The 14,646-nt window shown below is 44.0% G+C and overlaps 1 protein-coding gene across 1 annotated transcript in view; it reads right to left on the reverse strand.

The window, feature by feature from the left end:
• Positions 1-14,646, reverse strand: part of LOC147706353 (solute carrier organic anion transporter family member 4A1-like) — a 345,292-nt gene that overhangs the window by 67,427 nt on the left and 263,219 nt on the right. Inside the window, exons 7-8 of the mRNA XM_086932845.1 lie at positions 6,728-6,893; positions 4,942-5,114 (exon numbers count right to left, since the gene is read on the reverse strand). Coding sequence (XP_086788971.1) covers positions 4,942-5,114; positions 6,728-6,893 — 339 coding nt within the window. The remainder of the gene's footprint in view (positions 1-4,941; positions 5,115-6,727; positions 6,894-14,646) is intronic.

The following is a 14,646-nucleotide window of genomic DNA, read 5'->3' on the forward strand; positions in this document are numbered from 1 at the left end:
GGCGTTTCCATAACCTTTAGGCCTTTCTCCCAAATATGACTTACAATAGGTAAGGACTGAACAGATCTTCGATAGGGTTCCTTAAAGTCATATAAGAAACATTCTGCTTTATCGTCCACCATGGTAAGTGCGCATCTTTTAGTGGCCCTTTCCATCAGGTTATGAAACCCACCAATGTCCTCTGGTGGAGAATCCACAGGTTTCGGTGTAGGAGACGAAGGTGACGGAATGAGATAATCGTCCCACTCTCTGCTAGGGTCCGTAATCTCTCCTTCTTCATGGTCATCATCTGTGGTATCTGGATCTTGCTGAGATCTTGGTGGTGGATATTTAGGAAGAGGCTCCGGCAAGATCTCCCGCCTTCGCACTGGTGTACCTGGTACAGAGCATGGTCGAGGTGTAACCTTCCTTAGAAGCCTGAGGCACCGGATATCTTCTCCTATAATCTTCTAACATGACTTGGAGATCATTGAATAAAGAAGACGGTACACTTGTCATCTCCTTGTGATGCTCCTGCTGGTTTTGTTGCTGTTGTTGGGATGATCTTGAATTCCTTCATACTCATCCTCAGAGTCTTCTTCCTAGTATTTCACCCTTAACTGCGATGGGCTACTAGCATATCCAAACGGACCACCGTCATCTTCGTCCTCTGAGTCCTCTTACTCTAGAAGGTGAGAAGGACCTAATGGAGACACCTTACGTGGAGATGTAATTTCTGGTGTGATTGTTCTTTTCCAGGCCAAAAAACGCTTTTCTGGGTTTTTTCCCTCATCGACGAGCCCGTCGACGTTATCATCGTCATCAACGCTATCGTCAACGTTGTAGTCACCGTCATCGACGGTCCCGTGGTCATTGCCGTCGTCAACGATCCTGTTGGCGATGTGAATGTAGCCATGGTCGTCTTAGAAACAGCCTTTACCTCATGCTTCGTCGACGACGATGCCGTTTTCGTCGACGATGATGTTTTTTTCCTCATCGACGCTCCCGTCGACGGTGTAGATTTTTTCTCTTTCTCCTCAGAAGGTGTGGGGGATGACTTTTTGATAGTAATCTTCACCCTGGGAGGAGATTTTGAAGGCTCTGAGGTAGTTTTCTTTACTTGTTTCACCTCTGAAGCATGATCCTTCTTCTCCTTAGCTTTGCCTGAAGGAGATTTTGAGGTACTGCGCCCTGAAGACCCTGGAGTGGTCTTTTTAGGGGCCTTCTCAGGTCTCTCACCTGAGGTATTAGCCTGAGAAAATCTGTTCCTTTTTTGAGATCTCCTAGACGAAGATGACTCCTCCTCACTATCACTTGAGAGGATCTTCTTCCTGGCTTTAACCTTCTGAAGCCAAAGAAGTAGTCTTCCTTCACGATCCCTCAAGGTTTTATTTGAGAAGGTAGGACATACCTTACAATCCTTCGCTTGTTGGTCTGGATAGAGGCAGTATATGCAGTCTTTATGAGGGTCATCTGTATAGAGTCTTTTTTGAGAGCAGGTGGCACAAGCTCTAAATAATCCCCTTTTCTCCTTGTCAGCCATGGTAATAGAATAAGGAACTTCAAATAAGTAAATCTGGAAAAAGAGAGAACCTCAAATCCCAGTCAAAGTGAGTAGAATTGAAGAGCTTGAGCAGAGCTCAAAGGAGACTCCCTAGCACAACGTGCAGTAGAAAATCTGAGGAGCAAGAGGTTCTCTCAGGAGGGTTCTAGAGGGTGAGGAGCTCTGATTGGTTCAGAGAAAAGTTTGGTCCTTTTTACATAACAAGTGTTATGGGTTGCAAAGGGGAAATGGGCCTAGGCCTCTTTCAGTTTGCTATACTGCTAAGCATTGCTTTTTTATGTACCGGAATCTCCCGTCTCGACGACGGGTAATGATTCTGGCATGTCAATCTATGAAAGCTCCAATACTGGAGTAAGAGGTGTTTAGGCTACAAAAGTAAGGCTATTTGCAGAGTGTTTCTATGGAGATGTTACTGTACTAGTAATGTATGATTACGGTGGGGACAACCAGCTTGATGACGGCCAGCGATTAAATCATGAAACTCTATAAAACATCCAATGATTAAATTCTAGAAATCCAAAAAGGCTGACAAGGATGCACACTATACCATGGTGTTCTGTGGGTTGTTGTTCCCACTTACTGCATACAGAATAAAAAAATACTTTTTAGATATAGTGTGCCATATTAGTTTCGTTCTTTTTGCTAAACACTTGTTGGAAGCCAACTCAGTGGCTCTAATATTCTGATTCTAGCATCCTAGGAGACAGAAGGAACTGCCTAATGGTAAGTTTCCTTGAATTTATTTCCAACTTTTTGCTTCCGTTCAACAACATAAACATAATCTAGATTTCGAAACAATGTCTGGCAACTGGCTGCCTATATTAAGCTCTGTAGCATTTATTAAAGTTCAGGTTCTTATCAAAAAGCTAGACTTATAAATTCAGTATTTTTGAGATCTCCCAGCCACACTAGGCTGGGGCCTGGGAACTAGTTCATTATATCCTGACAGAGCTGTGGAAAAACACATATGGGCAATGCTATTGTACAGACACTGCTTACTGTTTAAAAAGGAAGTGACGAATCCCAAGCCTGGATGGGTGAGAGGGGCAGGTTCACCAAATTATTGGTGTGGCCCATCCCTCTGCATAACAGCAGCTACACCGAGGTTAGCACATGTAAAGACAAAAATGAAGGCCAAACCCTGCGGCCAATTCTCGCTAGTCATGGCTAAGGGCCATCTGCAGTGGGGGTTGTCTGTCCACGGATTGTTGAACACAGGGCACAGACAGTGCTTCTGAAACCTTTTAGAACCACAAACCAATTTTTTTTAATCCCAACCTTTTGTGACCCATCTAGCTTTAATGGGCTTGATACCAGGGATATCTTTATACAGCAATAATTTGTAAACGTCATGACCTTAACCACACTCTTTGACTGTGGCTAAGATATTGATATGCTCATAAAATTCGCAGATAGTAAACTGCACTGGAATTTGTAGCTGAAACGCTTTTCAGAGTAGGTTGCTGGCCTGTGGCTTCTATTCACTAAAATCACAAGACTAATGAAAAATCTTGAAATTAATACCACTGATTTAGCAAATTTGAGAAACGCTGCCTACAGCAGAGTATGGGTACAATCTCATTTTAATTTTTTTTCTTGAATCGAGGCCCAGTGGTTCATTGTGTCCTTCATATGTATATATATTGTGAAGTTTTATATAGCGGGAACATAGCCCACGGGCATTTGAGCACTTTTCATGAGCAAGTGATTGCATAACACAAGGTCAGATTCCATTTTATTTTAAGCACTGGATATTAAGCAATTTGCCTAGAATGTTGAGCCAATGCCAGGACTTGAACCTGGTTTCCTACATCTAAAGTCAGCTGCTATGGTTCTCAAGTCGCAACCACATTTGCCAATATATTTCTGAAAGTCAAACACAAGTGGTAAGGTTGTGTATGATCACGTATTGTGAGCACATTCTCTGCTGAAATGGCTTTGTAAAGTGAAACAAAATGCAGCAACAAATAGTGGAAGGTTCCCACAGAGTGCTGCTTGGGAATAACGGCAAGGGTTTGTTTTAAAACTGGACTTAGGGGCTTTGTTCAGCACCTTTGCACAGGTGCACAAAGAATAGCTAATCATTTTAAGTATGACTTACATGTAGACCAGGATTTTTGCGACTCACCAAAAATCGTCTCAAGACCCCACAGTGGGTCGCAATCCACAGTTTGGAAAATGCTGGGCTGGGATATAGGCCAGGCTCTGTGGCCAAGCCCTGAAGCATACTGTCAAAGGCTGTGTGCAGTGATGGATGGTCTGCAGGGTCCGGCAAAAGGCCAAGTCTTGAGGCACTCCTATACTGCACACAGCCAAGCCAAGAGCTGGGCTCAAAAGGGGTTGCTTTCATAGAAGATGAGTACAGTATGTCAAAAGATGGTCACTGAAAAACTATTGTTAATGAGTAGTTTTGGCCTCTTCTGCTCAGAATACTTTAATGTATGTTTAAAACATTTCAGAAATTTCACTACAAGAACAGTTAAGGTGAAGTTATGATAACAAAATAAAAACTAAAAATCCCTTGAAATTGGGCAGTTATGGTTTGATACAAAAACCATAAGTTACCCTTAAAATTTGGATTTTTCTCAGTTTAGGAGTCCTAAAGTTAGGACTCCTAACTTTTCTACTACTAAATTGAGAAAAATCATAATTTTACGACTTTCGGTATTCACAGAAGGCATTTAGGAGTCCTAAAGTTAGGAGTCCTAACTTTACTACTACTAAATTGAGAAAAATCCTAATTTTAAGAGTTTCGGTATTCACAGAAGGCATTTAGGAGTCCTAAGGTTAGGAGTCCTAACTTTACTACTACTAAATTGAGAAAACCCCTAATTTTAAGACTTTCAGTATTCACAGAAGGCATTTAGGAGTCCTAAAGTTAGGACTCCTAACTTCTGTGAATACCCAAATGAATAAGTGCCTTTTGTGAATACCCAAAGGAGTAAGTGCCTTCTGTGAATACAGAATAAGTTTAGGATTTTGTCTTAAGTTAGTTCTGTGAATCGGGCCCCTGGTGTCGTAAACATCCCACTACTTGTAATTGCAATGCCTACACAAACAGATTGAGGCACTCTCATAATCAAAGTCTAGACTCTCCGATAACTCCGCAGGTGGATTTTTGTTTTTGAGGATTGTGTCTGATGGTGTCTGACATTCTCTTTGGTCCAACAATCAAGTCTCCAGAGAAGAGATTTTTGCAATGGTTTCTGCACATTGGTTGCAGCATCAGATCACAAACCTCTTGACAAGGTTCAACAGTGTATGGCCCTTTGCTGTGAATGATCCTGCTAGCACATGCAGATGAAACTGCTGCAAAAGACGGAAATGGGTTTGAGTATGTTCTGTACCTCTCAGGGATTGACATTTGAATGTTGAAGGCCCATACCGTCCCATCTTACCTTAGTGTTGCTGTCAGAGCAGGAATACTGCAGAGGAAGGTGAACAAAATGACAACAAAGATGAAAATTAGGAGAACAGACATTTTCTGGCAGGAAGATGAGCATTTTCCAGCTTTGGCCTGGTTGACATTCATGGACACATTGTCACCGATACAGCTACAGTTATGGTAAGTCTGGGAAAAAACAAATTTCATTTAGCGCTACGGTTTATAAAAGGAGGTACAGCTATAATATTTCAAGTCAATCTTAAACACCTGAAGTATGTAGGAGGAAGAGGAGAGTCCAAGATGTGCCTAGGGTTATATACATTATTGCTATTTTTATATTTTGTAAGCTAACTGTGTTTTTGTTACATATTGCTTAAGAATTGTAGGAGTGCAAGCATTCCAGGATGGTTTCCCGGTGTTCCAGTGTTGCAAATACTGAAGGATAGGAAAAAGACAGTTAAAAAAAAAATAGAAATTTTTTAAATGTTCACTGTTCGTGTTTTTTATGTAGGACACCCTATCTCTTCTGAAGGGATAAGTCCTATATACATTTTTTTATTGAGGAACAATGAGCGCCAAGTAACAAATTAAATTAAAAAATATATAGGACAATATAGAATATCCATCAGCGCACAACTTGGCTAGGATAAATAATTTACATATATAAACAACGAGAAAATAGCTTCTATCATTCATTTTAGTCAATATCCTCAATACATCTTAGCAATCAATAACGTTGTCAGTGGAATTTGGCCCCAACTTCATTTCCTTCCATTTTCTCTCTTTAGAGTTTATATATTGCAATCTCAATCTCCTGAATATCGCACATACTCTGCCACCAATATGAGAATCTGGGTGGCTTACTGTCTTGCCACCGCTTGGCAATTAATAAAATCGCAATTGGATGGGTTTTACATCTGTTTAATTGTATACCATTTTAAATTAAATCCACATATTTTGATCCACTACAAACCATCCTTTATCTCTGTGCTTACAATGTACTGGTGTGCCAGGCGTGAAAGAAAGCTGATGTATTGAAATATATGAATATATCTCTGTACACATTTTATTATCTAACAGTTTTATTTTGGCAGGTGAAATTCATCACTCTAGGATTATGTTTTACAAACTCATTAAAGAAACACACACGGTTGAATGCTCTTTTACTCGTAAAGAGAATACATTTTCTGAATAGTCACTTTTTCTAGTGGTCATAGTAAAAACACCTCTCCGTGAATTCAAATCTTTCAAGCAATGATGCAGGTAGTCCGCAGGCTTTGGGGAGACATGTCAAACTTGCTTACTTGGCACAAAGGATCTCCATAATTGGTTCTTACTAGATTTTCAAGAATGGCCAGTTCCCTGCTGTCTATGAGTGTGGAATAATCCATAGATTTAGACCTTTAGAATGATAGCATAGAGGAGCTTCCCTTATTTGCAGAGCCTTAACACCATCTTTATATATTTCTGAAATTAAACCTAAATATAAAAAATGTACATTCTGGTAGAGTACACATAACACAGATTGTTCAAAATATTTTCAAACATTTCTGTTATGTACAAATGGTATGGAAAAGGGTGACTTATTCTATAATGTCTTACTGTGCAAAATGGCAGTTGATTGTATGTTATAGTACTGCATAAATGTAATTCAGAACCTCCAGCAAACACAAGCATATAACTTCATATTTTTCTGTATCTCTTCAGTTATGCAACTTCAATCTCAGGAGTAATTTTAATACATAACACATTCTCTTGTGATCACATGCCATGTTTGGTTTGTGTAATATTATGTGTACCTTGAGGCCACCAGCATGGTTGATGTGGACTCCCGAGCAGCCTGCATGGCATGGTGAGTAGTACATAATGTTGTCAGTTCCACAAACAGGGCTGTAGATCTCCTTTGAACAGTTGCACCCTGCATTGCATACTGCTGTAAGCTGGAGGCTGCCCTCAGTCTGAACACTGCAGAAAACAGAATGAAGAGCACTGTTATCTACACTTCAACACATTCACAACACAATCAGCCTCTTCCACATGTTAAAGAGTTGTATGGCACATGAAACAAAAATAAATCTTTGTAACTGTCCTCCTCCTCATGTTTATGTTGAATAAGAATGTAATGTGGTAAAGGTCAGCGTGGTGCACTGGGTACAAAAATGCACACTGACGGGCGACACCTCTTTAAAATAGCCACATCACGGAGAGACGTACCCATTTGTAGCATCTTTGTTGGACCCAAAGTTTAAAGTTTGAAAATGCTACTCATTAACCTCAACCCCTCTGGCTTGTCTTTTCACATCTGCCCTGCCTCTATGTGTTTAAGCTGCCCTGTCTATCCCTCTATAATTGTGAGAAGCTGGATCTCTCTGTATAACCTGTGCCTCAACAGAATTACAATGAACTAACTCCTTCCTAAGTACGGCCTATTAATGAGTAGAAACCAGAAGGCTTCCCTAATGCAGATGCTGAATGTTAATAGAAGTGTATTGTATTTCTATCAAGATTTTGAAAAATATTTATACCCAGTCTTTGAGGTTCTACTTATATACATGGTCATGAAAACAAAAGAACAGGTAAGACTCCCTTATTTGATCAATTGGAAGAATGCGCTTGTTTTGTTAATTAATTATGTTTCCCTATCTAAAAGCTAAATTTATTTTTCATCAATTATATAAGGAAAGTATGGGGTAAAATCATTGCTGTTTAGCGCTCTCACAAAGTCATGAAAAAGCCTAGGTTTAAGGTTCCATAAGAAATTAACAGTCTTGTTCACCACTGAATGAGTTAAAGCAAGACGGATTGCTCTCCCCTTTATTGGGTTGTAATAATTCTGAACACACATAGCATTATTGTGTGGACAGAAATCTACTATTCATATTAGCATTCCAACACATGCAAAATAACATGCCGATCTTGAGGACAAAGGGTAATTAGGAACGGAAAACTATATTAGTTTTGATAAGATATAGAGCAATAGTTTTTAACATGTGGCCACTGGACCTCTGGGGGGGTCTGTGATGCCTACTCGGGGTGTCCATGACTTTTTAGGAAATTAAACAATATTAGTAGATTAATGAAGTGCATGTAAATAAAAAAAAAAACATTTGAAAACACATTGTAAATATAAAGGAATTTGAAAATGGAAACTAAAAATTAAGGACCCAATCACGACCTTGGCAGACATACCGCCAGCCTGCCACGGCAGAGGTCGATAACACTCCGCCAATCCAGCTGCATCCCGACAGTCTTGACCCAGTGCCTCATGGGAAAAGTCCAGACCGAACTTCCAAGCCAGGTCCTCCCTCGACCGGAAACAAGCATCCTGGGAAAGGTTTCAGGGTATCTCACTCTGCATCAGCCAGGCTAGCTTGAATCCAGTAGCACAGTGAGCAAGGGACCCACGTCTGGGCATACCCATCCCACTTACAGCAAAAAGTGTAACTGCAACAAATGATGGACGGAATGCTGAATGATTCAAACATTCTCCCCCAGTCAAGAGATCTGGATTAAATCCATTGTTCTTTAGCCCACTACGCCACCCCAGTTTGGACCTAACTGTATACAAATCAGTCTTGACCCTGTGCCTCATGGAACAGTCCAGACCTAACTGTCAAGCCAGGTCCTCCCTGGACCGGAAACAATGATCCTGGGAATGGTTTCAGGGTATCTCATCCTTCATTAGTCAGGCTAGCTTGGATCCAAGGGAACCACGTCTTTTTGCATTTGTCACCCAGGGCCGGACTGGGAACTGAAACTGGCCCTTGGAAACAGCTCGGATGGCCCACCTACGGGGGCTGAGGGGGTGCGGCTTAACTGTTTGCAAGGGCCAGTTTCGTCCGAATTAGTTACGGGGGGCCGATATTGCCGGCCCCCAGTAACATAAACGCCTCCCCAGGGGCCCAAAACAGGTCCCCACCCCAGCGGCCCACCGGGGAAATGCCTGGTGCCCGCTACGGCCAGTCCGGCCCTGTTGTCACCCCGAGATGAAAGGGTATGCCCAAACGTGGGTCTCGTGCTTTCCATGCCACTGGAGTCAAGCTACACTGTCTGATGAGGGGTGAAACCCCGAAACTGGTCCTAGGAGGCTTGTTCCCATTTTTATTGCGATTTTCTATAGTGCGAACATTACCCGAAGGTGTCAGAGCGCTTTAAAGAAGAACCAGTTGCGATACATAAGGACTTAGGAATACATGAGTTACATAAAAGATACAAACAGGAAAAAAAATGGAAATGTACAAGTTGTAAAGTCACATAGGGAAGAGATACAAATAGAAAAAATTGCAAATGTACAAGTTGTAAAGTCACTCAAGGAAGAGATACAAATGGATAAACTCTAAGAATCACATAGGAATGGTAGTGAGTACAAAGGTCTACTACATATACTAGTGGTTAGAGTTATCTCTTTCTCTCTCTTTCTCTATATAAGTATATATACAAATAGTAGATTTTCTCAGGATTCCATTTTACAAGTGATTCGGCTTGGATAAGTATATATCACATATTTACAGAGTGAAAAGAGAAATAAATTTTTTTTTTAAATAAAAATAAAAAGGGGTAGAGAGCGGTATGTGGGGGAGAAGAGTTGGAGGCTGAGATTGGTGAGAGGAGAGAGGGGGACGTGAGGGGGAGAAAGAGATAAGGCAGTCCAGCATAAGTGAAATGTCTGAAGGTCAGCAGGATGGAATCCAAGGGACCAAAGGAAAGGACAAGAATCAACAAAATGGCGGACCCGGGTCGTGGGCATCGATGGAAACCATCTCAACATGGCAAGGTGCACCCAGGGCAAAAGCAACAACAGGAGAGGGTCCCAAAATGGCGGGAAGCACAGGAGTTCCAGTCCAAAAGTTACGAGGGCCAAGTCCAAAGAAAACCAGGAAGCCGACCCAACGGGAGGAAGAACAAGAGGGGTAAAGGAGCCAGATAGTCAAAAGAAGGAGCTTCTTCAGTATTTGCACCTCCTTTCCCCAATGCTGCACACACATGATCCCTGGTCTAAATGCTCCCACGCTTTGGGCGCAGGGTCAAGACTGATTTGCATATGGCTGGTTCCAAACTGGAATGGCATGGTGAGCAAAAAAACGATGATTTAGGCCCAGATCTCTGTACTGGGGTGAATGTATGACATTGTTCTGCATTCTGTCCATCAATTGTTCTTTTTGCATTTGTCACCCAAGTGGGACGGGTATGCCCAGACGTGGGTCCTGTGCTCTCCATGCCACTGGAGTCAAGCTATCCTGGCTGATGAGGGGTGAAACCCGAAATCGGTCCTAGGATGCTTGTTTCCAGTAGAAGGAGGACCTGGCCTGGCAGTTCGGGCTGGACTGTTCCCACTGGACACAGGGTCAAGACTGATTTGCAAATGGCTGGGTTCAAACGGGAATGGCATAGTGAGCAAAACAACGAAGGATTTAGGCCCAGATCTCTGTACTGGGGTGAATGTATGACATTGTTCTGCATTCTGTCATCAATTGCTCTTTTTGCATTTGACACCCTGAGTGGGACATGTATGCCAGAAGTGGGTCACGTGCTCTCCATGCCACCGGAGTCAAGCTATTCTGGCTGAAGAGGGGGGAAACCCCGAAACCAGTCCTCGGATGCTTGTTTCCATTCCAGGGAGGCCCTGGCCTGGCAGTTTGGGCTGGATTGTTCTCATTGGGCACAGGGTCAAGACTGATTTTCATATGGCTGGGTTCAAACTGGAATGGCATGGTGAGCAAAAAAACGATGGATTTAGGCCCATATCTCTCTCTGTACTGGGGTGAATATATGACATTGTTCTTCATTCTGTCCATCAATTGTTCTTTTTGACCTTATCATGGCAGGAGAAAAGCAGGTCGTGATGAGCCCGGTGGTGAAAATGCCAGATGGGACCCCCTCCATGGGCCAACACTTATGGTGTTGGCGGTCTTGTGGTAGTCTGCCAGCCGTGCTAGTGGTCCGACAGTTCAAAGACCGCCAGGGTCATAATCGGGCCCTCAATTATTATCTTTAACATGATCTGTGTGAAAAGTGCATAAACAGAAAACAGAAGAATGGATGATTTGTGTCCTCAATTGAAGTACTAGTATGTGTCTACATTAAGAGTAGGTGCAATAAGACCAAAATGACAAAGTGATGAGCACGAGTTTAGCATATTTCTTAGTCATTTAAAAATAAAGACAAATTTCAACAAGCATTTGCAATGCAATAGGTCTCGCATTAGGAAAGTTTGAGCTATTGGTACTGTAAATGACACATTTTTTATTTATGTGTTGGTTTTGAAAATAGCGAAATTAATAGCTTTGTCATTTACAATGCCAATAGTTTTAACTTTCGCAAATGTGACACCTATAGCATTTGTAATGCGATATGTGTTGTATTTACGTGACCTAGATGTATTGATATTACAAATAAAAATGGCTTTTAATTTTATAAAGAATTAATACTGAAATAAAAGTTATTGTAATTTATAATGGCAATAGCTTTTGTAAATATTTAAAGATTATGTTCATTGTATTTTATTGTGACGGAAATCCAAGAACAGAAGTGAAATATTAACATCTTTTTGTGACATTTGTAATAAAGCTTGAAACATTGAGAGAACATAGTTGAACCAGTTGTTGTTGAATGGTTGCACATATTGATGCTGTGGTGGCGCTGAGTGATGTTGTGGTGGTGACGAGTGATGCTGTGGCGTTCAGTGATGCTGTGGTAGCGCATACTGATGTTGTGGTGCCCCTGAGTGATGCTGTGGTGGTGCTGAGTGATGCTGTAGTGATGCGATAGCTAGATAGAGTGAGTGCGATAGATAGAGTAAGTGCGATAGATAGATAGAGGGAGGGCGATAGATAGAGGGAGGGCAATAGATAGATAGTGGGAGGGCGATAGATAGAGGGAGGGCAATATATAGATAGATAGAGTGAGGGCGATAGAGTGAGTGCGATAGAGAGACAGATAGATAGAGTGAGGGCGATAGATAGATAGACAGATAGATAAAGTGTATTTATGTTGCATTGAGTAGAGTGTAAGTATGAGGTGTGCAATTATGTTGCATATAATTAAGTGGCACTGAGTGGTATTTGGAGTGTATGTTCCATTGCAGAGTGTGTGAGGGTGCAGAGTGTGTGAGGGTGCAGAGTGTGCAGTGTATGTGAGGGTGCAGTGTGTTTGCGGGTGCAGTGTGTGTGCAGGTGCAGTGTGTGTGCAGGCGCAGTGTGTGTGCGGGTGCAGTGTGTGTGCGGGTGCAGTGTGTGTGCGGGTGCAGTGTATGTGAGGGTGCGGCGTGTGAGGGTGCAGTGTGTGAGGGTGCAGTGTGTGAGGATGCAGTGTGTGAGGGTGCAGTGTGTGTGAGGGTGCAGTGTGTGAGGGTGCAGTGTGTGTGAGGGTGCAGAGTGTGTGTGGTGTGTGTGGGTGCGGTGTGTGTGTGGGTGCGGTGTGGGTGCGGTGTGTGTGTGTGGGTACAGTGTATGGGTGTGGGTGTGTGCGGTGGGTGTGTGGGTGCGGTGTGTGTGAGGGTGCGGTGTGTGTGAGGGTGCAGTGTGTGTGAGGGTGCAGTGTGTGTGAGGGTGCAGTGTGTGTAAGGTTGCGATGTGTGAGGGTGCGGTGTGTGAGGGTGCGGTGTGTGTGAGTGCAGTGTGGCTGCAGACATGATCTATTAGCCATAAACAGGACCAGGCAGCTGTGTTCAGATCTTAAAGGGAGTAAACTTTCCAATGAATGAAGAAAATAACAGATAAGCTGTGTGTGAGGGTGCAGAGTTTGTGAGGGTGCAGAGTGTGTGAGGGTGCAGAGTGTGTGTGTGAGGGTGCAGAGTGTGTGTGGGTGTGGTGTGTGTGTGGGTGCGGTGTGTGTGTGGGTGCGGTGTGTGTGTGGGTGCGGTGTGTGTGTGGGTACAGTGTATGGGTGTGGGTGTGGGTGTGTGTGGGTGCGGTGTGTGATGGTGCAGTGTGTGCGGGTTCAGTGTGTGAGGGTGCAGTGTGTGAGGGTGCAATGTGTGAGGGTGCGGTGTGTGTGCGAGGGTGCGGTGTGTGTGCGAGGGTGCAGTGTGTGTGAGGGTGCGGTGTGTGTGAGGGTGTGGTGTGTGTGAGTGTGCAGTGTGTGTGAGGTTGTGGTGTGTGAGGGTGCGGTGTGTGAAGGTGCGGTGTGTGAGGGTGCGGTGTGTGAGGGTGCGGTGTGTGTGAGGGTGCAGTGTGTGTGAGGGTGCAGTGTGTGTGAGGGTGCGGTATATGAGGGTGCGGTGTGTGAGGGTGGACAGCATCAGGGGAGGTTCTCATCCCTTATGTCTCAGACGTGAACAAGTACCTGGATAATTCAAGCAATTTCTGGTGCAACCCTGGCGTAGCACAGGTACATTCATTCCCAAATGGCAGAGTGGGTTCAATGAAGGTTCTTAATATCAAGGCACTATGGAACCCTCCTGCGGTTACTGTGGACAATACACTCATGTCTTTAGGATGTCCCCATTATGAAAGTAATATTCAGGCCAATATTCCCCCAGAACGGGGCTGACTGAAATGATTCTCAAACATATAAGGATGCCTGACCAGCTGAAGCCCCGTTCTGTGGTTTCCCTACATTTTGACTAAAAGTGTGACTTGTCACAGCAAGTAGGAAATGGGACTGGGAACCTAGCCTCCATTGCTAAACCCTATGACCGGTAAGCCAAGGAGGCTACGGTGGTTTTATTTATAGATGTAGCTGTTTGATAAGGCACTGGTTGTCATTTTACGACGACTTACGGGGCTTAAGCCAGGCGTTTGTAGTCTACAGTATCTACATTTGCAGAAGTGCAGACCACGTCACCTATGGAATCGCAGGTGCGGACTTTAGGCATCACATCTCTGACACAAGCTGAGACACGGTCCCGAAGGATCGAATTACTGTAATTCCTGCAGGGGCGTGGATTTCTATTACCCATCCGACAAAACCCAGATTTCCTATTAGCTCTTAAGGGCAGTGAACTCTTTTCCGCATGTAACTGTGCAAGTGCAACCTGTTCTAACCAGAGTACTGCGGGGAACTCGCCCTACACAGGTGCCTGCACACCAACCATGTGAGCTAATTGCCGGTCACCGTCGTGTTATGCAAGGCCTGCAGCACTGGCAGACCCGCTCCGCAATCCCTCTGTGTACTGATCATTTCTGAAGGGATGGGAGCCCCCTGTCGAACTCGCACTTGCATGATTTGGGTCAAACCACATGAGTCAGCGCCAGGCCTTTGCTGCCGACCGAGTATGTATAACGGAAGAACGCCAGGCACCCGGGAGCTGCAGGCCAAGCACACGGCAAACGCTGCTGGCACTAAACCAAGAAATTTGAGGAACATTCCCTTCCTGTCCCTTCAGCGTCCAGCGGTCATGAGCACATTGACATCACAGGCCAGCCTCCCAGCGCTGCGAACTCGCACTTGCGTGATTTGGGTCAAACCACATGAGTCAGCGCCAGGCCTTTGCTGCCGACCGAGTATGTATAACGGAAGAACGCCAGGCACCCGGGAGCTGCAGGCCAAGCACACGGCAAACGCTGCTGGCACTAAACCAAGAAATTTGAGGAACATTCCCTTCCTGTCCCTTCAGCGTCCAGCTGTCATGAGCACATTGACATCACAGGCCAGCCTCCCAGCGCTGAGGGACAATTGTGTACTAGACTGCCCCCATCAACAAACGTCCCGAGGGAGGCTGCAGAAGTGCACTACAGCCAGCGTTTAGCAGAGGGGGCCGGAAGTCGCTGCAGCAGCG

Source organism: Lissotriton vulgaris, chromosome 7 (assembly GCF_964263255.1).
Source record: "Lissotriton vulgaris chromosome 7, aLisVul1.2, whole genome shotgun sequence".
Classification (NCBI taxonomy): Eukaryota; Metazoa; Chordata; class Amphibia; order Caudata; family Salamandridae; genus Lissotriton; species Lissotriton vulgaris.